At 40.2% G+C, this 26,949-nt stretch overlaps 2 protein-coding genes across 2 annotated transcripts; one reads left to right on the top strand and one right to left on the bottom strand.

The window, feature by feature from the left end:
* Window positions 1–72: 72 nt before the first annotated feature.
* On the top strand, window positions 73–12,582 carry LOC110043660 (uncharacterized). The gene is made up of 13 exons (XM_089294039.1): window positions 73–1,076; window positions 1,631–1,770; window positions 2,587–2,681; window positions 4,233–4,306; window positions 4,463–4,541; window positions 5,269–5,375; window positions 5,749–5,866; window positions 6,852–6,910; window positions 7,577–7,640; window positions 8,785–8,928; window positions 9,473–9,603; window positions 10,680–10,797; window positions 11,236–12,582. The coding sequence occupies exons 1-13, from the start codon at window positions 790–792 to the stop codon at window positions 11,350–11,352; spliced, it is 1,533 nt and encodes a 510-aa protein (XP_089150165.1). The 5' UTR covers window positions 73–789; the 3' UTR covers window positions 11,353–12,582.
* Window positions 12,583–12,590: 8 nt separating this feature from the next.
* LOC110043661 (uncharacterized) lies at window positions 12,591–26,821 on the bottom strand. Its single transcript, XM_089294033.1, has 16 exons — window positions 26,522–26,821; window positions 24,257–24,321; window positions 22,492–23,370; window positions 21,822–21,945; window positions 21,072–21,099; window positions 20,702–20,790; window positions 19,652–19,858; window positions 18,529–18,733; window positions 17,548–17,685; window positions 16,222–16,494; window positions 15,468–15,556; window positions 15,040–15,162; window positions 14,664–14,767; window positions 14,463–14,585; window positions 14,226–14,291; window positions 12,591–13,661 (listed from the first exon to the last, which is right to left on the bottom strand). Exons 1-16 carry the CDS (start codon window positions 26,637–26,639, stop codon window positions 13,581–13,583), a joined length of 2,712 nt encoding a protein of 903 aa, XP_089150159.1. The 5' UTR covers window positions 26,640–26,821; the 3' UTR covers window positions 12,591–13,580.
* Between the last annotated feature and the right edge of the window lie 128 nt (window positions 26,822–26,949).

Genomic DNA, 26,949 nt, shown 5'->3' with positions numbered 1-26,949 from the left:
GCCTTGCTCCGAGGGTTTTTCTGCGAGTTCTCCGGCTTTCCTCCTTCCACAAAAACCATCGTCTCCAAATTCCAATTCGACCAGGATAGAGCACCCGCATGAAAAACAACGAAGGCTGGTGTGGCTTCCTACCTAGATATTGTTTTTTCTTTTCTTTTTTTTTTTTTTAATTTATCCAGCCCAGAATTGCCTATGAATGTAAGCCAAACTCCAATTTTTTTTTCCATTTAAAAATGATTAATTTAAATAGACAAGGTTGCGTAAAAGGATTTTTTAAACTACATTGTCTTCTATTTCAAATTCTTAGAATGCTCATTCAGCCTTTTATTTAATTTATTTTCTTTATTATTTTATTTTTACGCACTCTTAGGCCAGCTAGACAAGCTGAATTATAAGGGATTAATTTCGAGTGAAATGCTCGCAAACACAGTGGGTCACCGGTGGCGAACTATTCCTGTGGTTTGTTTTCAATTCAGCTAATAAATAATGCATACAATGAAAGTCAAATGTAAAGTCGTATTATTTTAACTGTAGCCGTAGTTTCAAAGCCTGAACGTTTCATTCACACAAAATTAAAATAAACTTTTTGTTTTATGAGGGAAATTCCTTCTCCGGGAAAGCCACTATTTTTGGCGGGAACGTTCCGACCAATCACGTCTTATAAATAACGTCATTTACAATTGCGGGACATGCGTGGCTGCGCGTTATCGAAACGAGGAATTCCTGTTTTTCGCATTTCACCTGCTTGAAGATAAATTTAAGGAAAATTTCCGTAAAAGTTTAGTCATAATGCCTTCAAATGGGATTTTAAATAGTTTGTGTATTATTGTAGGGATTTTAATTTCGTCAAAGCTCTGCTCTTCCGTTGCTGAAGTCGACGACGAAGATTGTTTATCTCGAGGACGAAATTGCACTTGGTGTTTGAGTGATGGAAATTGTGGATTTTGCGACAAATGCGGTGATCATTGCCACAAACCAGGAGCGATCCATTCGCTAGAGAACTGTACGAACTGTGCTTCTTGTATTCCTGGCAATCTTGCAGGTTCGAAGAAGGGCTATGATTGCAGGGCAGAATGGTGAGGAATATAAACTGGGCTAGGTTAATGTCGTTTACATTTCAAACTTCAACGCGGAAATTAAAGTTTATACTATCACGCTTGACTGGAAATCACATTGCGTGGTTTTCGTTTTTTTCTAAACTTCATCTTTATGTTCATGTGTCATTTAGAACAGTTTTCGTGACCTTACCACTTTGCCCCTCTCGGTTTGTTAGTGATGGCGTGAGTTCATCTCACGCCGTTTTCGAGTCTTTATTTATTTTACCGGTAGAGTTGTGATTTTCTTTCCGTGGGATTTAAGCTTAATATTTTAACACTGAACATTTCATGCCTGACTGAAACGTACCCAAAAATCAATTCTGGTGAAATCTTTCACTTTCTTTTTTTTCACAAAACCCCAATTCACATGACTCTTCATGTATTTTGACAGTAAGGTCCTTTGTTATTGTTGCAATATTCGTCACAGTATGGCATGGCTTGTATATCCTAAATAAATTCAGTTCCCAGAGTTTCAGGCATTAGTGAATAAAAAAAATGCACCATCTAGCCATTATTATTCATTTTCTTGCCAGGTATTATTATGAGAAATGCCCTGAGGTTGTCAGCGAGCAGAAGACAGTGTATGTAGAGATTGCTCTTTATCTTATCAATCTCCACTCTGTGGATCTGAAAGCTGGTACCTTCCATGCTGATTTTTATTTAAACTTCAAAGGTATGAAAATTATTTAAGAAATAGAAAACATGAAAATGTGTTTCAAGTTTTAGTATAAATCTACTAGCATTCTATCATGAATACCGTTCTCTGGTTGGCTATGCCACTCACTATCTATTCTGTGATAGATACTGAGTAGCGTAGCAGTGTGCGCTTGTTAACAAAATGACGGACGCTTCTGGGAGTTTTTGAAGTGTCTGTAAAGAGGATTTAGATAGAGTTTTAAACAGCTAGTAGATTTATACTGAAAGAATTAGATTATTCACTCTTGATTTCTATGTGTAATAGTTGACTTGGGCTGTGCCCTAGTCAACTATCACATGATAGAAATCTTGAGTTCATAATCTAATTGTTTAATAGAAACACCAGTGGAAGTCTGAAGAGAAGGAGAAATGCTGCGGGAACAGGAGCCAACAGGAAAGCATAATTTCCACAGCGTTTTTGAGTTCTTCCAAAATTCCAAAATAGAGAAACACGATTTTAAACCTGATCAGTATGCATGTTTTCTTTGGGCTATTCTCTAATCATAAATAAAAATATCTTCCTAATATTGATAGCTTAACTAAGGGTCATTACAGCCATCAGTGACAGACGCACTCAAAAGAAGAAGGGCCCTAGTTAGAAACAATGCTTTTTGGAAAAGGGGTCCTAATGTCTTACTCATAAGGGAGGTCCAGTTCTCCTGGACCCCTCTCTGGATTCTCCACTGCATGGCTGGCTCTACTGAACAGGGAAATAATAATTTAACAGCTGGGGTGATTTGACACAATCAAGCTAAGTATAAATTATTAGAAGACTTCTCTTTTGTGTACACAGTTCCTGAAGGTCAAACAATGTACACAAAACAGAAATGTAAAGATGGCCTTCGAGGAGCTTGCTTTGAGCTTGTTAATGCTGCAGGCCAAGCTGAGGTTAGTAGATGGAACGCTTATATTTTTCTTCTTTGCTCATCCTAAGCCTAGAAATTTAAACTCTTTGCTAATTTGGGTATATAAGGTACATTTCCTTAACGAACTTAAGATAAGAAAAGTGTAACATGTAGAATTAACAAAAAGGTTTGCAATATGTACATGTGACAACTGCATCTCTGCTTCAGACTCCCTGCTATTGTATGGTAATGGAAAGTAAATTCTTAGAGTCTACATTTGATTGACCTTACTCTGGAGCAATGTAACTCCATATAGCTCTTCAAGTGGGTATACTCTTTGATTTTGGATTATGCAGAATAAGTTGTTTTGGGAAATATCCATACCCCCTATCTCCCTTCCAGAAAAATCCCTCTGGAAATTCCAGTTTTTATTAATACTTAATCCTTTGCAAAAATTTGGTTTTTAAGACCCCCTCCCCTTTGGTATTTCCAAAACCGTTGGGGTGGGTATGGATATTTTCTGGAACCACACACTGTGTGCTAAACATTGACCACAACAAGTGGAAACAGAATAAATGATCTGGAATAAGGAGTCACAAAGACTTCTTTTTTGCATTAACCATTTTACAAAAACAATAAAAAAGGTAACCGTTGAATGGTTTATGGTAGTTCATGGTGAAACTAACAGTCAAACCTGCACAGAAAACAAACTGCTTTGCAAGACGTGTGGCACTCTATCTTAGACACTGAAATTAATGCAAAAAAGAGGAGATTTGTTTAGCTAAGAGAAGGCGCTGCCCAGATGCAGCTGAAAAGCAGACTTGTGTCTCAAAAGTTGCCCACATTCAAATTTAGTTGGTGTAAAGTCACCTTATCAGAATTTAAGCTAGAACTAGGAATTTTATTGTCTACCCTGAAAATGCAGATGTATTTCTGGTTGTTGCTATGTATGTATGTAATTTGTTTACCCATGGAGCACCAAGGAGTTCACAAGAACTCGTTCAGAAATGCCAGTGCATTCCCGGATCGAATTGGAACTTGGATATGTTGGTTTTTGAGGAGAGGGGAAACTGGAGTATCTAGAGAAAAACCTCTCAGAGCTGAGAAGAAAACCAACAATGAACTCAACCCACATATGATGCTGGGTCAGGGAATTGAATGCGGGACACATTGGTTGGAGGCAAGCGCTCTCACCACTGCGCCATGCCTGCTCCTTGTCTCTGCTGAAAGCAACAGCCAGAAATGTATCTGCACTTGTGAGCAAGGAATTGTCTCAATGCACGCTAATTTGAACTAATAATCAGTGTTAGCCTGTTCAAGGCTCTTGATTGTTCTGTGGGGAAGGTCAAAAAAGCGAGTGGGTGACAAGCGTGATCTGGCAGAGAAAAGGAGAAGGCAGGAGTGTGCAGAATAAGGTTTATAAAACAATGTTTACAGGCTCTTCCACCCTTTCTTTTCCTGTCCCAGACCCCGCTCGCTGCCTGTGCACTTTCTCAATTATCCCATTGACCGAAAGCCTGGAACAGGTTAGGTCAAAGTAAAATCACAGTTAAATAATATGAAATAGTGACAATGATGATTGAATTTCTTTCAGGTGTCTAGTCATGAAGGAAAGTATTTTAGGGTGAAATCAGCTTTTAACTTTGCTGCAGATCTTCAAGACTATCCGTGAGTGCACTAAATATCTTGCTTATCAGAAGACAACAACAGCTTTATTTATCCCTTATTTTTTTATTTATTTATATAAATTAAATTAAGATCAGGACAAGAGATAGTAGCTTTAAAAAAACCTGAAAATAATAGTATATTTGATTTTTGCATTAGCTATGACAACCAAACATTGAAAATTGTCATCCAGGACATGGAAATGACTGCAAAGGAGCTCAGGTGGAAAGTAATGCAGGTAAAAAATCTTAAATTTATGATTTATTTTCTCCATTGTCGTATATTGTAAACTGCCGCTTATAAGCCCTGGGCCTATACAACTACATAAGGGCTTTTAGATCAGCAAGTATGAACAGAGGGGCTTACATCCAAGGGAGGCTGATAATGGAATAAAAAACCCGATTGGAAACGAGCTATAGCAGAACATGTTGATCAAAATAGGTTTTTCATTTACTGCTAATTAAGCTTTAAAACATCATAATACAACGAATTCAAAACAAGGAAAGTTAGAGGAGGACTTATATCCGCGGGGGCTTGTAACCGGATGTAATTTCTGGTTTACACGTAGATAGGTCAATAACCAGCGGGGCTTATAAGTGGACGGGTCTATAAGCGCTAGTCTTCTTGCCTTTTTACAAAATGTCTAGCACAATGTTTTTGTTTTCTTCTCTAATTCTGTCTCGTTTTAATAGCTGCATGGGAAATAATTTTTTCAAAAGTACATCTTGTTTTAGAAAAGAGGAATTGAAATAATTTTTTTGTGCGCAATGTTGCACGAGAATGCTAGTTTTCACTGCTCAAGCTAACCTGTGATCAGGCGTTCTTTTTTTTTTTTTGATGAACGAAAGAACCCTTGATTGCAGGTCACCACATGCTCAATCCTATAGACACATGGTTCAGCAAACACTGTGAATTCCTGCGCCGAACGTATATGCCCTGTTAATGTCTTTTTAATTCCTTATTAGGGCTCCGATGACAGCGATTTCAAATATCGCGGTGGTGTATCTCCTACTCTTAACTACACTGGCTGGTTGTTTGACACTAACTCTTGGTCACAGATGGTGTATGAAAGGTACCTCTCTTTCAGCCCCTACCCACAAGAAACCTACAAAAGTTATCATACACAAAAATTCTATGATCTAAGATTTGTGGCGAATTTGTAACGTTTCGTTACCTTGGTTTTGTTTTGTCTTGTATACACGACTCGTGAATCCGTCACTCAAAATGTATCGTTAAAGTAAAAACATCGCAAAACTGACAGACGAAAACTTTAACACTTAAGATATTTTAAGATGTACCTTTGTTGTAAATCAAAACGTTGTAAACTGTAACAAAGGCTTCAAACGTCCCCAAAATGTCGAAAACCTCGTTGAATTCCCATAAGAATCTGAAAACTATGCTTAACGTTGACTTTACGTTTGTGTTTTTTTTTTATTGTTTTACAGATATAATCCATTTTTGGATCAAGGCGTTTCTCGTTACGAATTTCTCTTTCACATGAGAAGACACAAGCGAGCCGCGTTTTTCAAGATATTTTTACCGCCATTGTTTATAGTACTTGTGGTAAGTGTAGTAAAAACGTTGGTTAAGGCCCTTCTCTGCTCGCACGCGTGTGTCATAAAGTTGTGTATATTTATTTTGGGATAACCTGCAGAAAACACAACATTAAGTAGACAGATAGTTATTTACCTTCAAGCCCAAAGATCTTGAAATTTTGTGGAAGTAAAATCCAGAACAGAAATGTTTAGCACCGACTCTTTCGGTTGGTCGCGACTGATTCCGGTAAAATTCTACCATTATTCGGTGAAGGTCGTCTTTCTCATCTCATCTAAACCACATGCGAGTTGCAAAAAACTATGTTAGACCGTTTGGCATATTTCGTTCTTCAAGAGAACAGTTTTCTCTCAAATGCTTTAAAAAACGCCGTTTTGGGCCGTCTAGAGTGCTTTTTAAAGCTCTGTAGGCTAATTTTAGGCTGCGCTATGAATTTTATTATTTGTTTGGTGTCTTTGGTCATTCTAGGGAACTGAGTCCCCTCTCTTTTCTGTCCATTTCCCGAAAACCTTACCAACTGTGTCACCACCCCTACCCACGGGAATTTTATACTCTCTCCAGTTTCGCTCGCATCAAGAGATCAAGATGGCGGCCCGTCGAGCTCAACGATCGACATCTACGATCTCACGGAAAAATAGGGGACTGTGAACAGTCCATTGTCTTTCCAAAAATCATCGCTGACCTTTTTTCGGTCATTTTGATCAATCCGAAAACAACAACATATCACAAAAGTTCGAGGTGACAATTCTCTTAAGAAAATCTGAGGGGATTTAAGGCCTTCCGAACAGAGAATTTACCGAAACTATTCGCAGGGTGCCCCTGGAAGTCCAATTTCACTGAATGAATTTTACAGTGCGGAACATACAAGGGCGGAAAGATTTTTAATGAGTTGAGATATCCCATTTCTGTCACCGAATCAATGGCGAATTGTGTTACTTGTGTGGCTGCTGAAAGTTATATCCACTCTCGGTTTTTTTTCTCCTTTACTCTACAGGTGTGTTTTTCATTTTCTATTCCACCAAACGACGCTTCTATGCGACTGTGGATTGATGGGTAAGTTCAGTTGGATTTGGGTTTTTTTTTCTACTGGAAGTATCTGAAACGATTTGTCTCAGAAACAATTCTACGCTTTTTCTGTGGCTGAGCAAAAACATAGCAAACCTTCGGAAAACGGGAAATTGTTTTGCCACTATTTTAGGTGAACCACGAATATTTTACTGGAAACAAGGGCTGTAAAACGCGCCAAATTACAGCAGTTTTCAAGTGTTGAATGTAATTTAATAGGGTTTTGCTTTGTGTTACTGACACTCTATTGGTTCAAAGAAAAACTCGTGCACCATACTCAGTCTCTACCCAATCACAGCCATCATGCTCTTTTCTCGACCAATCCGGAGCAAAATCAAAGCCAACGTTGAATTGGCTTCCACCCGTGGCACGGATTGCATGTTTTCGCTTCGAGGCCTGATTGGTTCATTTCGTTTTCTCGGCGGACAAACGAGGAAAGCATTTGTTGCGGAAGAAATTTCTGAAACACTTTTGCTCATCGAAAACAATTGCGGCGTCCCGAACAAACCTTGTGTCAGAATTAAGATAAACAGAAACGCCATTGTACCTTAGTTAATCGCAGATATTCCCACAGCGATGTTTTCTTTTTCAGTTTAACGGTGACTCATTTGTCAATTGTTTATTCGTTGTTTTGTTTTCTTTTTTTTTTCGCAGTTCCTTGTTAGTGTCCGCCGTTATGTTTCATGCCACTGTCAGTGAACAAACTCCTGATACCCCGGTGAGTTTTCTCGTAGTGTTATATCTAAAAAATTGGAGTTACAACAATTGATAATTAAAAGGTATTACACGTGCGCCATTCGGATATGAGACCCCATCCACACTACACCGGAGAAATTTGAAAACACAGCTTTATTTCCACGGTTAAGCCTACCGTCTACACTAATCCGTCACGAAAACGGAATGTCTTCGAAAACACTCTTCAAAGCAGACGAATATGAAAACGCGGGCTTTACGTTTTGGTGTGGACGGAAAACATTTTGAAAACAGAGCTTTTCGAAAACGCTGACGTCGCGATAATCACGTGATTTTCCTGCCCGAGTTTTCCAGGACGCAAATCCAGAATGGCAGGTGATTGTTACGTTTTCAAATTTCTCCGGCGTAGTGTGGACGGAAAACATTCGATGTGCTTTCGGAATGAAAACACCGTTTTCAAATTTCTCCGGCGTAGTGTGAACGGAGCCTTAGGTGATAGATAGCCAACAAGTCGCGTAGCACCGAACTGGCTATAACATCTGACTTGATCCAACAAGGGCCGGTGGAATGACTGTTTTATTAAAAACTCCCCCAAAATATAGAAAACAAAATAAAAATGAAAACGGCTCCAGAAATTTCGCGCACGCTTACCATATTTGTAGAGCATGGTGTTATTACCAGAGAAATTATAAGAAACGCTGTTGATTATCAGTCTATTTTGCTCGCAGCAGAAAAGAAATCCCACAATAAGTATAGGTGGTATTATATTGTACGCGTAATGTTTGAAAATCTCTCACAATTGCAACCAATGTCGAAGAAATTGGAGAACATATTACGTCGATCACTGATATATCGAAAAAATTTGAACATGATAACATTTTAGTATAAATCTACTAGCGTTCTATCACGAATGCCGTTCTCTGGCTACGCTACACACTATCTATTCTGTTGAAGATAGTGAGCAGTGTAGCAGTGTGCGTTGGAGGCCGCTTCTTTGCGTTTTCTAAGAGTCTTTGAAGAGGATTTAGATTAAAGTTTTCTATCGCGTGATAATTGACGAGGGCGCAGCCCGAGTCAATTATCACGCGATAGAAATCTCGAGTTCGTAATCTAATTGATAAAAACATCTTCCCAGGCAAATGCGTGTTTTTGTGTTTTCTCATTTGCAGGAGCTGACTTTAGCTGACCGTTTTATGGTTGGAGTTTATAGCTTTATCTTCGCGTCGTTCATTGTGACAATAGTTATGTTGAGACTCCAACGAGAAAACTACTACTACTTTGCCGATGTATTTTATAGTTACACAGAATGGCTGGTAAGAATCATTTTGAATTGAATAGCTAAAGGTCGACAAGGGCTCAATTAACACTGCCTGAATTCGTAGTTAAAACGGAAAGTCAAGCCAGGGTTTTATTCCTGTCTTTTTTAAGCGTTCAGTTAAAGCTAGTATCAGGGGAAAGTCAGGGAATTTTGAAAAGTTATGTCTGTGGAAACCATGTCATTTGCGAGGTCTGGACCGATGCTGGCAGTCCGCCAAGGCTGCCCTATGGGCTTAGGTTACTGGTGCCCATTCTTCCTCTTTGGTGGTGAGAAAGTGACCAAAACGCATCAAAAAGTCCCTATTGAGCGCTCAGACTAAAGTTTTCCATCTTGAGTCCATCGTGTTATTTTAAGCATTAGTTTCCGCTTCTCAAACGGCTGACAAGTGAAAAATGATAAGATATCATCTGCTGGTAGACCGATTATCGGTTTGTCTTTTTTGAATGGCCAATTATATCAGAAGCACCCGACTGGCTCCCAATTCTTTTTTACAGAAGCTTGTTTCTGATATTTGTGTGTTGTTGTTGTTTTGTTTGCAGGTCTGGTTTACCGCGCCGACATTCTTCTTCTTTCTCTACTACGTGAATTTATCTCTGTACCATGTACTGCTTTATGAACTTCTTGTCGCTGTCTTGTCGCTCACACTTAACAGATTCGTCTCTTGTCTCAAGTAAGAACTTTGATCCAGTCGGGAGGGGTGAGGAAGCGGGGGGGGGGGGGGCGGGAGGAAGTGGTCGGTAATGGGGGAAGGAGGATGGAAAAAGAAAAGAGACAGTTTTCTGTTTCCGTTGTCGTGTGTAGTCTATTTTTGTTTTAAGGGATGGTTTCACGGCTTAGCCATTCGATTTCATTTCTTGAGGAAAAACCAAAAGCCTGCGAAAATTTTCCTTTGAAAATTTTATGGTCGGTCGAAAAAAAAAAACGCCGCAATGGATGTGATATCACTCATAGGAGCTCCGTTAACATGTCTTCCATTCACTACCCAATTCCATAGTTTGTGAGCCAATCAGGTGCGAATGATAAATTCGGCGTGCAATACTAACTGCGAAAATTCCTGCCTAAATCCACTGACATTTTCTGTGAAATCTGGGCATCAGTCATTCTGCGTCCAAGGTGACCTGCACCTCTTTAAAACCTAATTTTTTGTTGTTGTTAATCTTCACTTCTTTTGTTCTTGTGGCTAGAGGCGTTGTTTGTATTGGTTACTTATTGTTTCGTTTGGCCAATTATAACAAACCTTGTAAACGGTACAGGTCGCCCCCTGCGCGCGTCGACAGATTATAGTCTGTGCTTGGTAGACTACATATGATTCCGCAACAAACCGATAAAGGCACTTCATGCTCACGCAATAGCTTGCTTATGCATTGAACGGTGAAGCCATTCCTATAAGTGAAAGCATGTTGATGTTTTGAATGGATCGAAAAGGGACGAAAGAAGTCCAGACACGAATTCTGTCACCCCTCAAAAGGTACCTATTCTAAACCAAAAAGTTCCCGTGCGAGCGATGTTCTCTCTAAATTTCTTGAGTCATAGCTATGTAATTAATCTTTTATAACCAAGCTTGCTCGGAGCCGACAAGGGAGAATATCGGTCTTTGGTCTTTTCATGCTTGGCAAGTTGTCGCTGTGCTCGATCTCTCCTGTCAAGATGGCCGATGCTCTCCCAAAGTGGCCCTCGTGCTTGGTCAATGCTATATACACAAAACAGCTTGTCTTTTAATTCAGGATTGTTTATTTTTGTTCGCAGATCCCGTTTGTTCAGGTTACTAAGGTTTGACAGATCATCTGGTACGAGTTGTCAAACGCCACTGGAAGAAACTGCTAATACGCGAGGCGATGGGTATTTTCAACTAACACAAGATGAGGTGAGAAAGAAAGAAAAAAGAAAGAATCATTGCAAAGCTTTCTTGTAGAATGTAGATCCTGCAGCCAGGCTATCTTAGAATGTCATAATTGTGAAGGTGAGATAATTATCTGTTTGCCACCACCTCAAAGCGCCAACCCACTCGGATCCCGCCCAAAAAAGCCTCTGGCGCTCGTTTCCCGCCAAAAAAGCGCCTGCTGCTGATTCCCTGACAAATACTTTGTCCAATTAGAGAGTAGATAGTGCTAGCCGCAGTAAATTTGCTAGCAGCACTGCTGACGATACAATGTCAGCTTTTCTCGAGTTTAAGTCTGAAAATGGCCCTTACTTGCCCTGTATTTTTACGGTGAGATCTAATAAGCATTTCTCCCGTTACCACTTTATTAACATTACACGGAAACGCTCACCACTGTATTCTCTTTTTGGTGTTGTTTCATAGGAGTCGGAACTGTCATTAAATTCGGCGGCGTGTAAACCGTGTTTCCCTGGTAACCGTGACAACACGTGCGAATCTCCTTGTCCGAAACAGCAACCCACACCAAATAAGAAAGCTTGACAAACTGGACTGCGTCGAACAAAGGACGATTTAATTTCAATTTTCTTTCCTATTTTGGCTGGATGTGCCCCAATAAAGAACATCGAAAAATTAGCAATGGACACGAAGACTCTGAAAATTTGCAATGAGTATATTGGGAGAAACAAACAGGAAAGAAGAGAGGAGAGAATTTTCTCGCAACCCTTTGGTATTAACGAGAAGAGCGAGAAAATGGTCCTGATTTCTTTCTCTTCGCATCAGTGAACAACACAACTTTGAACTTTGAATGGAGAGGATCTTAATGTTATATAAAATCGAGTTGCCATTGTCTTTAATGTACGGAAACATGGCGGAGAACTTTGAACCGCGATGAAATATACGACCGAAAGTTTCTAGCTTCTTCATGTTGCAGGTGCTCTCACTTTTACCTTGTGCCACACCCCTGCAAACTGTCCTCACCTTGCACTTTACGGGTACAGGTTCGTTTTCAGTTTAAAGCGATGTGCTAGGTTTTGGTTCAACTATTACTAGCATGTGAATTAGATGATTTTGTTTATTGTGAAGCGACTTGGAGTAGTATTCCTACTTCCCCTGGGTGGGATACTAGTCGAACACAGGGAAACCCCCTCCTCTCTCCCCACATTTTTTGTCAAGTAGCCATGTTAGTTCGTAATTGCCTGATTTTAAGCCGAAAAGGACTAGGTACGAGTCTACAAATTATGGGATTGGCAGTTATTGATCCACATAGTCATAAAGTGCACACCAAACTTTAGAAAATCCCCAAGTTTGGTGCAAATAGACCCAATAGTGAGCAAGATACAACCATTTGAAAACATCAAAATTTACAAAAAATGTATCGCCATCCCGACGCTGTGTCCGGAGGACCAAATATTTGTGTAATTTTGGCGTTTTTAAATGGCTGTATCACAGTCAAAACTAGCCTGATTAACACTAAACTTGGGGATTTTGTGAATCTCGGTGTGCTCTTTCTGACTATGTGGATCAATAGTTGCTAATCACATAATTTACAGACTCGTACCTAGTCGTTTTCTGCTTGAAATCAGGCAATGACAACCAAATCCGATTAGTCCAATTCATGCAGTTCGTTCCCTTCTTTCTTTTTCTGCCAGAAAAAGTAGACCAGCGTCCTCTTTAACTTATCGACAGTTCAAGGAGGGTAGTCTGCGATTTTTGTTCCATTTCAGGAAAGATCTTAATTCTTTAAATAAAGATACACTTTTAAAAGAACAACTGAAACGTCCATTTTATCTTTTGTTTAATCACGTATAAATGATATCTTACATTTCTGTTTCTTACAATCGCAATCCGCTATCATAACTAAACATACTAGATACTATATACAAAGTGGCACAGGTACGGTGGGGTGGGGGTTACGAGTGCATGGAGTCGCAAGATGAGCTGTGGGAAAAATCTCATACAACCGAAGCTAGCAGATAATGAGTGAAATGTCCCCGACAGGAGAAACGTTAGACTTTGTTCTAGGAGTTAGCCCAAGTTCAAATGACGTCTCAAATCACGTGATCGTTCAAGACCGAAAAAACTGAACACCAGACAGATCACGTGTTTTTACAGTCCCATGCAGCGTTTCTGATTGGTTCTTTAATTCTCGTGCGCAAGTAACGACCAATCAGAAAGGAAAGGGATTTCTGTAGAGTTACGTCATCAGTATGGAATGTTTGAGGCCCAGTCCCAGATCTCTCTCAAGGGGAGAAAGAATTGAGTCCAGGCAGGCACCTGTTGTTTACTCAAAGTAGTTGAAAGGGAGCTTAGCAGAGTCAAAGTGAAGTAAGATGTCACGCAGGGTTTACTCCAAGCTTATTCTATTGGCGCGCTGATCTCCTTACGTAACAAAGCAATCAAATCTTAAGCCTTTATTTGCGGTGTCACGCAACGGTTTCCTCGGAAAATCGCTTCGTGACCATGGAAATAATTACTTCAAAGTTGCTCACACTTCCCATTTCACAGCCAATAAATATTCTAGTACCTAGGTATAAAGGAAGTTAAGAGGAATCCAACACCAGCCGATTCATTTGATAAACCGTAAAAGAAGTCTCTCTTTTCTTTAAAGTAATAAGCATTTCCATTCTCCATTTTGAAGAGCAATAGTGCGATGATCCTCCATGTTGAACTGTTACACCATTAATACGATGTTGAAGTGCTCTGTTTTGCAATTCACATTTTATATAAAAATACTGTCTGCGGTGTTTATCGCTATAAAATGACTACTTTTATTGGCTTTTCTTCTTGGGATTTCGTTTGTTCATCTGCTTTTGAATTATTTCCATGACGCGCTGCCTGTGATCCAGCACCTGAAGGAAAAAGAAAGAACAATTACAGTGGAACCCCGCCACCCTGTTAATACGGTCACCTTGTTATTACGGCTACTTTACTCTGGCCCGGAAAAAAGCTCAGTCAGTCATTTTTTTTTTTATTTACAGAACCCCTTTAATATAGCCACCCCGTTAATGCGGCCAGATTTTTGTGGCCCGTTGGTGACCGGATTAACAGGGTTCCACTGTAGTTTCGAGACCAAGTCTTCATTTATGAACGGTAATCAACAGTATTCTAGACAGTGTCTCTTCTCGCGCGCTCAAAAAAAATTTCTGCGCTCGAAAGTCTGGGAACGAGTCAAACATTCCGTTCTGATGAGGTAATTCTCGTCGTGTCTGTGATTGGTTGTTGCCGAGTTTTGAATAATCCCGCGCAAAAAACAACCAATTAGATACGTTGTTTTCTCTGATATGTTCAATACCGTCGATTTAGGACTGAACTTCTGAAACATCCTTATCTAATCCTTCCCCGCTGATAGCATTAGAAATAGCACGATAAACAACAGAAATGATACTCAGGAAAGTAAAGACGTTTCTTCTTACTTTGACCATAGATTTTCTTGAGTCTCCAAGCTGCTCAACAACCAGCTGTGATCTTTGAATATTACCCTGTAAAAAAAAAAAAGAAAAACAATCTTCTTCACAAGATCAAGAATATTGAAACGATTATGAATAACTGAGCTCAAATGAACAGATGTTGGGGGACAACTTCCGGTGTTCGAAGCTCAATTGACTTCCGGTTTAAAATTGACGGACCGTTCCAGTGTTTGAAATCCTCACCTGAAGAAGTTCGTTTAACATCACTAAATCATCCTGGAATTTTGTTTTCTGTCCAGGTTTAACCTTCGGGATTTTCTCTCTGAGTTCTCCCATCTTTTTCAGCACTTCTTGTTCAGCAGAGATCTGAAAAGTGTAAAAATGTAAGGTTAGGTTAAAGTTTCAATGGCCCAAAGGAGATTCTCGACCCAGTTTCCCTCTTACCAGCTCATCCACTTGCCCGGCAATGTGTTGGACCCGCCAGCCGTTTGCTCTCTGTACAATTCCCTTCTGACTGGCTATCTCTTGTATTGAGGGCTTTCTCTCCTCTGAAGAACAACAAATACAAACCGCACATTCAGATATCAAACGGAGTAAAAATTTCCTGGGGTAACTTTTGCTAAAAGGCAATTTTTGGGACTTATTTCGGGAGAAAGTGAAGGGAGAGGGGGTAGTGAGGGAAGGGCGGGAGTAAGGGGAAATGGGGCGTATCGTTGGGCGCTTTGCGTCTGAACTAAAGCGAGAAAAAAACTCGTGACGGCATTTCTTTACTCTTACGTAACGGTCTCTAAAGTGTAAATTGTACTTAGCTGCCCCTGACCTTTGACCTTGACATCAGAATACCGCTGGAAATGATTATGAGCCGCCTTTGTATTTATCTTGTAGTTAGCAACGATGGAGATCTTCGGTCTTTTCCGTAATATGAACTTCAAATCCTCGTCCGCTGTTAGAAACAAAATGAGAAATATTCACTTAAAGCATTCAGTGCAAAGAATTATTTGACAAGGATAAAATTTTGTCCAAAAGGGCAAGAACGCAAAACTCTTAGGAATCAAAACAGCGTTAACCGTGTCAAGGTTCTGTGTAATGTAAGTCGGCGCATTTTGTTGAAAGTAATGACGCCATTGCAAATTAGATCATTTTGATTGGGGGAATCACGACCATACATAGAGTTTATCAGGAACTGGAAAGTACAATGTTGATGAATTTGAGCACGGAGTGATTAGGTCAGGAAGTAAATTATTTTACCTTCATCTTGTTTCGCTTTCTTATCTTCGTCTGTCGGCGAATCGGGTTCCATGTTGACATTACTGCCATACTTGTCTTCTGTAGCGACCCTGAAAACAGGAGCATCCAAGATTTACGAGAAGTTAAAAATCGTACCAAGATTATAAAAAAACCAACAATAATGCTTTGATTTTGTAGGGGAAAGCTCCATAGATGAGACAAACCCATCAAGAAGTGACAACGGGTAACGTTCGCGAGGATGGTAATGGTCAGAATTAAAATGCGACGCTCGCGTTTTTACGTTTTATGAGGTTCCCTTAAAATTTGACGTAAGTCTTGTCGCAACGCAAAATCTAATCGTGAAAATATTGCTTTCAACGTTTGAGTAGAGTTTATAAAATTAGATAGAGTAACGGTTCAGTACATGCACTTTTTTACAGTCTTTGGAACAGAAGAGAAACAAAACGCCGAACAAATTGTCTCTCTTTCTTCTTCTCAAAGATTAAACCAATTCTAACTTCTCTCAATAAAGAACCACCGAATAGAACTGAACAGTCATTCGAACAAGCGGAAAACCGTCGCTTGAGCAGTCCTAGGATTTCCGAATCTTCTGATCCAATCACAAAACAGCGCGACTAGCCGAGCGCTCACGAAGTACACCGACGACAGCTGTCACAAAAGCACACGTTATGTTACTAAGCAACTGGTACAAACACCGCGGGCTCAATTTTCTACAACAACGTAACGCTATCTGAGTCATAACGTACACACTTACATATTCTGCTTCCGTGGTTTCTTTCTTGGCGAGGCCGCATCACTGCTCGTCGTGGTGACGTTGGCAAGCAAAGGCGCAGCAGGGGCCGATGAAGCGTTTCCATTCATCACAGCACTGGTGGTTACGCTCGACGTGGGCGCCGCCTCGCTGGAAGGTTCTCTCTTGATTTTGTTCGGTGACACCGGCGCAGATTGACTGACAGCTGGTGGTTCTGCTGTAGTGACGCTGGTCGTTGTGACTGCAGCAGGCTCGTTCGACTGACTTCCAGAATCACTGAAGGGTAAATCTCAAGTCACAAATGAAGAACTTAGCATTTAACACGTTGGGTGCTGAATTGTGTAGATACGTCCCAACTTATGTAGACCTGGTTTATACGAGAGGCAGCCTAAGGTATTGTACTATTGTATTTTATTGTTCAAAAGAACAGTCCTTTAATTTGTGCTTAACAGAGACGACAATTTTCATCTATTTTCCTCTAGTCAGACTTTGTGTACATCTGTGCAGCGTAAGTAAATGTACTCTGGAAGCATATTGTAAAGGCGCTCATTAAGAAGCTCTTTTCACGGAAGTAGTTGCATAACGACGTTTATGCTTTCTCCGGTTGGAAACCTTATATTCACTTTATTCCATAGCCACTAATTTGAGTTGCACTGGCTGCAAAAATCATCCTTATCCGGGAGGTGGTGTTTACTTTAGGGAGGTTAGGTAATTCTCGCGTAAGTTATTCAAGCGTCCTGTAAGCCTTCAGCTTTTATTGGGAAAGTTGCTATGCAACTAACTTCAACGCGTCAATTTATTAAATTACTCCTGAAACAATAAAAACTATACTAAGGCAAAGTCTGCGTCAGGCCAGTGGTCCATACAGTTGGAGCTTATCCCGGTTTCTGCAGCATGAAGCGACTAGGAGTATTTCTACTCCCCCCGTCCCTGGATGTGATGCTAGTCCATCGCAGGGTTATCCGGTACCCATTTATACACCTGGGTGGAGAGAGGCACTGTGAGAGAAAAGTGTCTTGCCCAAGAACGCAATGCAATAACCCTGGCTACGACTCGAACCCGGACTGCTCAATCCGGCTTACCGTACGTTAATCATAAGGCCAATGCGCCCCCCCCCCCCCAAAAAAAAAAAAATTGTACTAACAGCCCTAAAAAAGGTAAAAACCCACATTGACATCAACAACTCTAATTTATATACAAAACTAATCTAGCCTTTCAATACTATTTTAGAAACCTTATATAGTAAATAAATAAGTGAATAAATAGCTAGTGTGGTCTCAGAGGACAAAATCAACTATCAACTCGAAATTGTTCTTAGCTGGTACTTACCTTGCAGGCTTTGGAGAATTTTGTGTCGAGTGTGGCGCTGATAGTGTACTGTCGGATCTGGGACTGGCTGCCGCTTCAGTCTGAGTGGTGACTAGCATCTCAGCAGTGAATGGCAGTTGGCTTGGAGGTTTGCGTAACCTTACAAGAGAACAAACAACGTCAGGCCACGACCATAATAGTGAGTTCTGAAAGTATCTGTTTTCTTCTCAACCAAAATGAAGCAAAATATTTTGGCCCACACTAGCGTTTTCGTTTTGTTTTCACCTGTCCACACTGATGCTTTTTCATTCGAAAGCGGAGACGGTTTGATGCGTTTTCCGCTATCGTCCATACTAAAAACGCCTGAAAACGCTGATGGAAGCGACAGCATATGACGCTTTTTTTCATCACCATTTCCAAAAGCCTCGGTTTTCACACTAGAAACGGAACGTTTTCAAAACGCTCCACTTTCGAAACCGTTTCATCAGCGTTTTCAAGCGTTTTGGTGTGGACGATAGGCGAAAACGCATCAAAAAGTATGCATTAATGTGGTCGGGGCCTTAGTCTGAGACAAAGATTTCCAGTTCCCTTTCATACAGATATTATATCAGTTCACAGCTGGTTTAGCATGGTTCATGGTCATTTTCCACAGCCCGAATGAAGTAAGGTCCATACCCCATGATCACGGGCCAAATATTTCCCTGTCTAACCCTCCTATTCAGTCAATAAGCTAGTCTGATGCTCCTCCCTTGAACCCTCTTCTCAGAGAGGACAATAGACCGGACTAGAGAGAGCGGAGGAATTCAAGCCTATCAATAAGCTCAAAGTGTTCAGTCTGTCGCGGGGGATGAACAGACAAAAATTCGATTCCCTGAGGGAAACAGACCCACGACCTTCGCGTGCCGGTTGATTCTGGTCAGTTGACTAGACTTGGCCCTGAGTGCCAACTAGACTTGGTCTTGTCATAAAAAAAGTCAGTTTGTAATGTAGTTTTCAATATACCCTTCTGAGGTTCTTTTGCGCAGGATACTTGGCCTCGGAGATGTCGCATTCGGATTTGGAGCAGTAAGCTGGGCGGCCTGCATTCCAGCTGATTGAGGAACGTTAAAGATTGGCACGCTGTAGATGCCAGCTGTCGCACCACTGATGTCCATAATGCCTGCTGTCGCTGGAGTGTCTGTCCCAGTCAGGTTGGCTATCCCTGATGCTGAACACAGAAAATGAAAATAAAATGATTTTACAGCCTGAACCAGAAAAACTCTGAACTCTACCAATAATGGAAAGGTAAAGTCTGTATTCAACCTAAAGTCCCCCATGCTGCCAGAGCTTATCCTGGTTCCTGACGCATAAAGCAACTAGAAATGTTTCTATTCTCCCTGGATGGGATATTAGTCTATTGCGGGCTTACCCCTCCCCCTTACACAATGCAATGACTCCAGCTACAGCTCAAGCCTAAAATCACTTGATTCAGAGTCGACCACTCTTACTATTACACCACTGCATGTCCCACTACAGACAATGCAAGTAACTGCTATTAGGGGAATGTTTATCATGTTACTTGTCTACGTTTAGTGAAACAGCACAGACCAGGGGCACTTACCATTTACATGGGAAAACCGGAAATTACAGTTGGAAAATCAAATGGTTTGCGCCATTCCGTTTGGGAAGCTTCAGAAAATATGGGCTGTGATTTGAGTTGATGCTATTTTTCTGCTGTTTTAAGTCTCTCTAGCTGATGTGGATATGCTTTATAGTGATTCCCTCTCCCGTGACGTCGAATTTAATTGTTTAATGTTTACGCCTAAAATTTCCAACCGCATGGTTTTTGTAAATGGTAAGCACCCCAGATCAACAATGAAGCAAGACTTTCCTGGGGATGCATGGTCAAAACAATCACTGAGGCCTTACTAGACTGACTTTCATGCAACTCATCCCGGGCCAACCGAGTGGTTCACCATATTTGTATTCAGTGTATAAGATGGTCAACTTTCGTGAACAATAAACAGGTGCTTAATAAGATCGCCAACTATCAATTCCATTGGTTGCACAACTTCTTGCACGGTAACTCCACTTTATAAAAGTCCTAGCACATAGAGAAATGAACATTAGTCACACCAAAACATACCTCCCACACCTAGTGCAGCGGCTGAAGGCTGAAAAATGAGTCTTGGGTGATCCATTATCTGCATGGGATTTACTCCAGCTGCCGCTGCCGCCGCGACTTGAGCTGCAGCTGCTGCTGCTGCCGAGGTAGCAACACTCTGCGACCTAGCAAGAGACTGCATTGGACCAAAGGCTGGTGGGTGGTACTGTGCATGAAGACCTGGGTGTACTGTGGTATACAAAGAGAAAGACAGCATGCAAACAGTTCTTAGGAATTCTGTGTGTAGATATACATCTAATTTCTGTTTGCAAAATGGGGATCTTTGCTGACATTGAACATAGTTTACAACTTTTCATAGAGAAGGCATCATAAAAGATTCAAATTGACTTCAAAAATTTGAACAGAGAGGCTTGTGAAACCTGATAATTGGTTAAACTTTCTCCTCTTTGGGTGTAATATTGAAGGAGATACTGGCTTTTGAAGACTGCAACATTTCTGGTGGCAAAACTGCTGATGAGCTTATACATTTTTCCTAAAATTTCCAGTGTTAAACCCAAATCACAAAGGTTGTAGCTGAGCAAATAGTCTCTCGGCTAAGATTCTCATTGAGCCAGTGATCATTTTTGACAAGATACCTGGAGCAAAATTTTCATCCCCAATCTTTTGCAATGCCTTGAATGCCGGGCTACCAAGCTTCGCATTCCCAAGATGGCAGATGCAGTACACAGAAAGAGACCACCCTGAACAAGTGCTCAAAACAAGATTTTATTTCAATTACTTTACTCTTTATAGTGGCACCGATACTCAAGGTAGTCAGGAATTGATTCCAAACTTGTCATTTAGACGGTTCAACATGGTTCAGAAATGGAATGATTGTACGTGCATAACCTAAAAACCCTTTGTTGTTCTTTACCAAGTGACCACCCACCAAAATCCAGCCGGCAATCAACTCTTTCTCAGCCGGCATGTTTCACCACCAGCCAGTGCTTAGTGACAACCCTGAATCAATCACTATGGAGAATTGCTTTTTTAACCAGGCACTGAAAGTCTGAACCACCTTATGCGACAAACCTAATGCATCCTGATAAAACAGACCAGCCATTCCTGCCATGCCAGCCATTCCAGGGTGATATGGAAACTGTGGTATTGCTTGATGTGCTCTGAAGTTTAGAAAAAGGTTTTGTTGACAGAGATGTCACCACAAATCACAGTCATATTAAAGAGATCCTGACTGATCAATAAGATGAGATGAAATGAGATACAATTGCAGATGAGCTGCCATAGCCCTGACAAAGAGGGTGAAGGCTGCAACAGCTCACCAGCTACTTTACAGTAACATGTACATGTATTACACATATAAAAATATAAAAATAAAAATAGACAAATAGATAACATTATACAACATCAATGGTTTTGAAACAAACTGAATCTAATCCCTTACCTGTCCATTCGACTTTCATTTCCAACAACTGCAAATGAAAAAAAAACAAAACAAAAAAAACACAGCATTTACACGTACTTGAAAGTATTAAACAATTATTGTGTATAACTCTCTTCTGCTAAGAGTGTACTGTCAAGTCCACAGCAAGACTTGAAACATCACTTATCATAAAACATTATATATAAGTGCCATTTCCATTTCGTCCTGCGGAGGGAATAGTTTCTTGCTACAACAATTATGGCTGAAATCCACCAATTGCAGCTGAACATGATACAAATGCTGTCAAGAACCCAGTGAAGCTCATTGTCACATTAAGACTAGCAGCAAGCAGTCATGCTGTCATAATTCACATCCCAAATGACCACATCATGAGCTAAACAATAACAGGAATTATTATTAATTAATTATATAAGTTTTTAAGGCTGGAGCCTACAATAGTGAGAAGTGCAGTGGCCTAATGGTTAGTGCCCTCGTCTCCGAATCGAGTGGTCAGAGTTTGAGCCCTGACCATGGACATTGTGTTGTGTTCTTGGGCAAGACACTTTACTATCACAGCACCTCTCTCCACCCAGGTGTATAAATGGGTAATGGCAATATTACTGCTGGGGTAACCTTGCGATGGAATAGAGGGGGAGTAGAAATACTCCTAGTTCCTTCATGCTACAGAAGCCACGATAAGCTTCGGCTTGATGGGCCACTTGGCTTGTATGCAGACTTTACCAACAACAACAACAACATGACATGAAGTACCTGAGTTAAGTGATGGTCCTCCCATGTGTGAAACTGTGGAAATAGTGCTGGTATGGAGCGACGATACCGTTGCCGGGGATGCTGACCCACTGGGTTTATTTAATCTTGCGTGATCTGCAGGGTTCTATAAACAAAATAAATATTACAAGGAAACATTAGCACTTTAGAAGCTTGGAGTTACTGACTGGAGTTACTGACATGAGTCTCTCAGATACAAATTAAATCTCCTTGTCTCCTGTATAGGTCACCAGAAGGGAAGTGCTTGGAGTAAATTTTTCACATCATTTTATTTTGCTAATTTTAGACACTTTTTGATACAAATTTTGGAATATTCTAGATGCATTTTTTGAGATTAAATCAGTTGAGTTTTAATTTCAACAATGTTTTCTCCAGGTCAAGAAGATAAAATTGGCAATCTTCTGGATTTAGTCTACGTTGAGCTGTTACTTGCACATGAAAGTCCAAAATCATTCAAGAACAGTAACTGAGATCTTGATAGAGCCGCATGTATGTGGGTATTGGCATGGCCATTTTCACCAGCTTCATAAAAATAACAGCTCATAAAGGTATTTAGTAAAACTGTACATGTAGTTTTGTTACACATGGAAATCATAATATAATTTGTACCATAAAAAACATGCAAAAAAAAAAAAAATGTGGAGGCACATACCATGATAGAGTCAGAACTTGAAATGGGAGGTTGTCTTGGAGCAGTAAAAGCCAGATGATGAGGTGGAGTGTAGACTTTTGCCGTGGTTGTCAACAAAGCTGGTGTCACACTGACAGTATTGGATGGAAGCATCTTTGACTGCTGAGAAAGACCAGACAGACCAACGGCAGCTGACGGTGGCAGGTGAGACATGCTGCTGCTGACAGACGCCCCGACACCTGTAGCAGGTCCACTGGCATGTACAGAGCTGGGATGATGCGGTGGTAAAGTGGGAACCGATGGTTTTTGCCCTGGATGGCTTTGAGGAAGAGAAGCTGATGGCACAATGGAAATGACTTTGTTACTGACAGAAGCAGGAGGGTGGGTTGCAGCTAAAGGCTGGACGGTTGGTGATGCCCCTCTCCTTGCCAAATCAGACATCAAATTTGGTCTCGGCTCACGCATTTCACCAGCCTTGTGTTCTGTTCCTGGCTGATGCATGGATGTAGCTACTGCTACAGTAGCCACATGAGAAGTAGATGTCCCGGAAGAAGACGGACATGAAGAGCTTGTTGTCACAGGTGCATGTGCTTGTGATTGACCTCCACTGCCATGAGCTTGACTGGTTAGTCCTGCAGGTTTCACAGTAGGGGGCATTGCTGGGTTGCGTAAAGAAGTATTCCTGGGTGTCACCCCAGCAAGTGCACCAGCAGCAGCCCCTGCAGGAACATGAGAGAATGCAGGTGGCGGAAACCTCATCATTGAAGCTATAAGAGGATGGCCTGCACTAAAGCCTTGCATGCTATTTGCTACAAGACTCGGTGCCAGATGACTAGGAAGCATTCCAGTAAGTGAACCAGAAGCTGGAGCTATTGGGCGATTCTGAAGAGGCTTTCCAACCTAACAATTTGAGATAAAACAGAGCAAATCAATGATGCTATGTAATCAATGTCAAGCATGAGGTGGAATATTATTTAGTCAGCTGTCATGCTGCTTTCCGTAAAAATTGACCTTGCTACCTAAATTAGCAACCTTGCCTACATTCCTACACTTTCTACATACATTACCAAACTTACACCTACACATACATTACTGATTTTACCAACTACATTACCACCTATATTACAGGGCTCAAAAAGAAATTGAATTCCAGCTTGCTCTTAGGACAAGTAGGACTCAAATTTTGCTTGCCCTTGGCAATAGACTGTTTTCGGTATGTTAAAATTCAGCTTGGCAGTGAGGCCTAAAGGACACAAACGAAAGGAATTGAATGAGATGCTTATTCCTTTCTTTTGTTTGTGTCCTCTAGACTTATTGAAAGTGACCTATTTCTAAGTTTGCTGTTTTATTGATTTAGTTGGTAGATGGTTTGCCTAATCCCTTGCCCTTCGGGCAATTGAGAATGAAAAGTTGCCCAGGAGGAGAATCTAGTTGTCCCCAACAAGACAGCACTTTTTTTGAGCCTGTATTACTTACCATGCAAACTACATCACTGGCCTTCCCACCAACTTACCCAACTTACTGGTAACAAATATACAAGGTGTACAATCTACAATAACCAACCTTGCCATCCATATGCCCTTACATTTTTTGTTTTTTTTTTTGTTACAGTCATGGAAATTGACTGATGCAATTACAATCACCTTAAAAGACTGCTTTTCTCTCCTTTTGACTGTAAAGGATGATCTTTACATCATGGCATGACCTTATTTACTACCAGTACAACATAGCGCCTGCGTGATTGGATCTTGTAATAAAAGAAGGAAAAAAAGACTGTGGTCCTCACCTTTAGATTGGCTTGGTCAATTTGTGGCCTGTAAAAACTTCCACTCTCTGGGCCAGACATTGGAACTACATCATAGGAAAAACATAGCTGACAATGGTTATTGACACTCAAGAAACATGACGTACTGCAGAACTTACTACAGTTGTTATTTACCTGGTGTGAAGTCCTGATATGGATTATAAGGGAAGTTAAGCAATGACGATGGTGAAGGCAAGGACGATGCCTATTCAAAAGTGAATTTATATTTTACCTAAAAAATTTGCAATTGTTAGATCTGTTCAGTTTGCCAATGGCTCTCAAAAGGTGGCTAACTATGCAATAACAGTGTTCAATTCTAAATGCACATACAAAAACTTAGCTGCCAGTGTCAGCATTCCTCAGACTACACAGAGCTTGGTCATTTCACATTCTTGTTTTGCAGAGGACAGCAAAGAAATGTACAAAGATTTATAACCCATGTGCACAGCAACCGTTTTGCTCATTAAACCTTTTGTTTGGTGATGTTCTCATTGCTATCATCGTCATGGTTTTCTTGCGTTCCCTACTAACTGAGTCATTTTTTCTGTCCATGTGGGCCAAGGCAAAGTTGAGGTCCAATAATGCACAAAAATAATTACCAAATGAAACTTTTTAGTAAAAGGCAAGTTAAAACAGCCAGCCAGTACAGAGCTTTCCAAGTGATAATGAAGCAGGCACAGTTCAAAACCCTTATCAGTAAGGGGTTTTTAAAACATCTGACAATAAAAATAAACGGTAAAAGTTTGCAACATTTTGACCGCTCTTCGGTCATTATCAAGCAAAAAAAAAAAAAAAAAAATACAATAAAATAATTTAAATAGTAATAATTAATAATAATTTAAATTTAAATAATAATTTTAAATAATCTCTTTTTTTTGTTAATTAGTTTTACATGTTTTTTATTGTTTTAAGCACTACTTTGTAAATTCTTTTACATACTTTTTACATATTTTTACTTCATTAATAATTTTCACACATTCTTACCTCTTTGTAGCTATATATATCTATGCAAATTTTACTTCTTACATCTTGCTTGATAATGACCGAAGAGCGGTCGAAACGTCGCAAACTTTTACCGTTTATTTTTATTGTCAAACAGTTCAAAACATCTGGGATAATTTTCAAATGATCAGATTGCACATTCAATCCATATGGACCTCAAAAATTTACACCTCTCAGTGATAAAAACTGCATTAAGGCTAAAATAAGGAATCTGAAACAGTTCCTCTGAATTATAAATATCTGATAAATGTATGATCAACAGATTAGAATGTTACAAACTGAATCAAAGTAGACTGGTATTTGAACTTCCTTTAGTTGGGTAAAGTAAGAGCAATATAAACTGAGTACAGCCCTTTGTAATTAATTTAATAGCAATGACCAGTGTCATTGAGGTTTAATATGAACAACTTATTAACCAAAAGTGAGTTCTTTACAGGAAAATCTCAAACCAAAACCTTGCCATATTGACCGAGTGATAGCAAGGTCAACAAGGTAAGGCCGGGTTTTGAGATTTTTTTGTGGAGACCAAATGTTTGAGGTTAACAAGTTTTTACAGGCCTCTGATCAGCCCTTGGGTATTACAGGAGAATAATACCCTAGAATTAGCTAATCAGGGCATGCGTCATATCAGCTACAAACATAAGCCATATTACAATGAAATTTATTTCTTCTAAACACATGTAAAAGAGCTGATTTATATTCATTACAAAGACCACAAAAGGAAATACAATGTAACAGTGTTTTTAGGTAAACTTGCTGAAAGGTTTTGATTTTACTGACATATATTGATGTGCGAAAGAACAAGTCTTGGAAGAAATATTGCTGTAAGGTTGTCTTCAGATAACATACACTGCCGAAATATTTCATTTGCGGAAATATGCATGTATCAGCTTGGTTAAAAATTTTGGGTCGTGGAACTACAGTAATGAGTATAGTTAGTACCTGGCCGGTTATTCGACAAGAAGTACAACAAAAAGAAAACTTACCGCACAGATTGCCACACTGGCATATTAGAAAGCGAAGGGTGCATTAGAGTAATGAAGAAGCGTTTATTAGTGAATTTATCACACTATGTTCCTGATCTTGTCGGATCGGAGAAAATTCAAACATTACAAACCATATGGATGTTATGAAGTCTGCTTGGGCAAATTAACTGTCGGGCAAATGCCTCGAACGAATTGGATTTAATGAACTACAGCAAATGAGAAAAATTTAAAGGAAGGGAGTAAAAGCTAAGCAAAATACCTCCAGGATTAGCGCTCAAAACTTTAGATTTGTCGTGCTTTTCCATGTCTTGAGAAGGATTCCGTGCTGGGCCGCCAACTACATCGCGTTCGTGTCGATCTTCAGCTGGGTAACTCATCGTTTTTCATTAAAAGGTATCACATTGGGTGAATCTCAACGGCAGCGGTTCTCAATTTCCAGTAAAATCGGAAACAGGATCATGAAAACATTGAACAGTTTTGAAATTCGGGGGCAAAACGAGAAACCCAGTGATTTTTTCGCGAACGCTTCCTAGCGCATGTCATAGGAGTAACATTTCAGCGTAAAATTCGTAGGCTCAAAATATTTGAGTGTTTGGATGGAGAGTGGGGCGAACGTCTCTCTTTTTTTGGATGACGTCACATTCTCGTCCCCAGAGCCTCCGTTTCTTTTGACGAGATGGCGTCGAT

Source organism: Orbicella faveolata, unplaced genomic scaffold (assembly GCF_042242905.1).
Source record: "Orbicella faveolata isolate gen_17 unplaced genomic scaffold, um_ofav_v1 contig_25, whole genome shotgun sequence".
NCBI classification, from domain to species: Eukaryota; Metazoa; Cnidaria; class Anthozoa; order Scleractinia; family Merulinidae; genus Orbicella; species Orbicella faveolata.
Note: the sequence above shows the minus strand (reverse complement) of the source record. Positions and strands in the feature narration are given on the sequence as shown.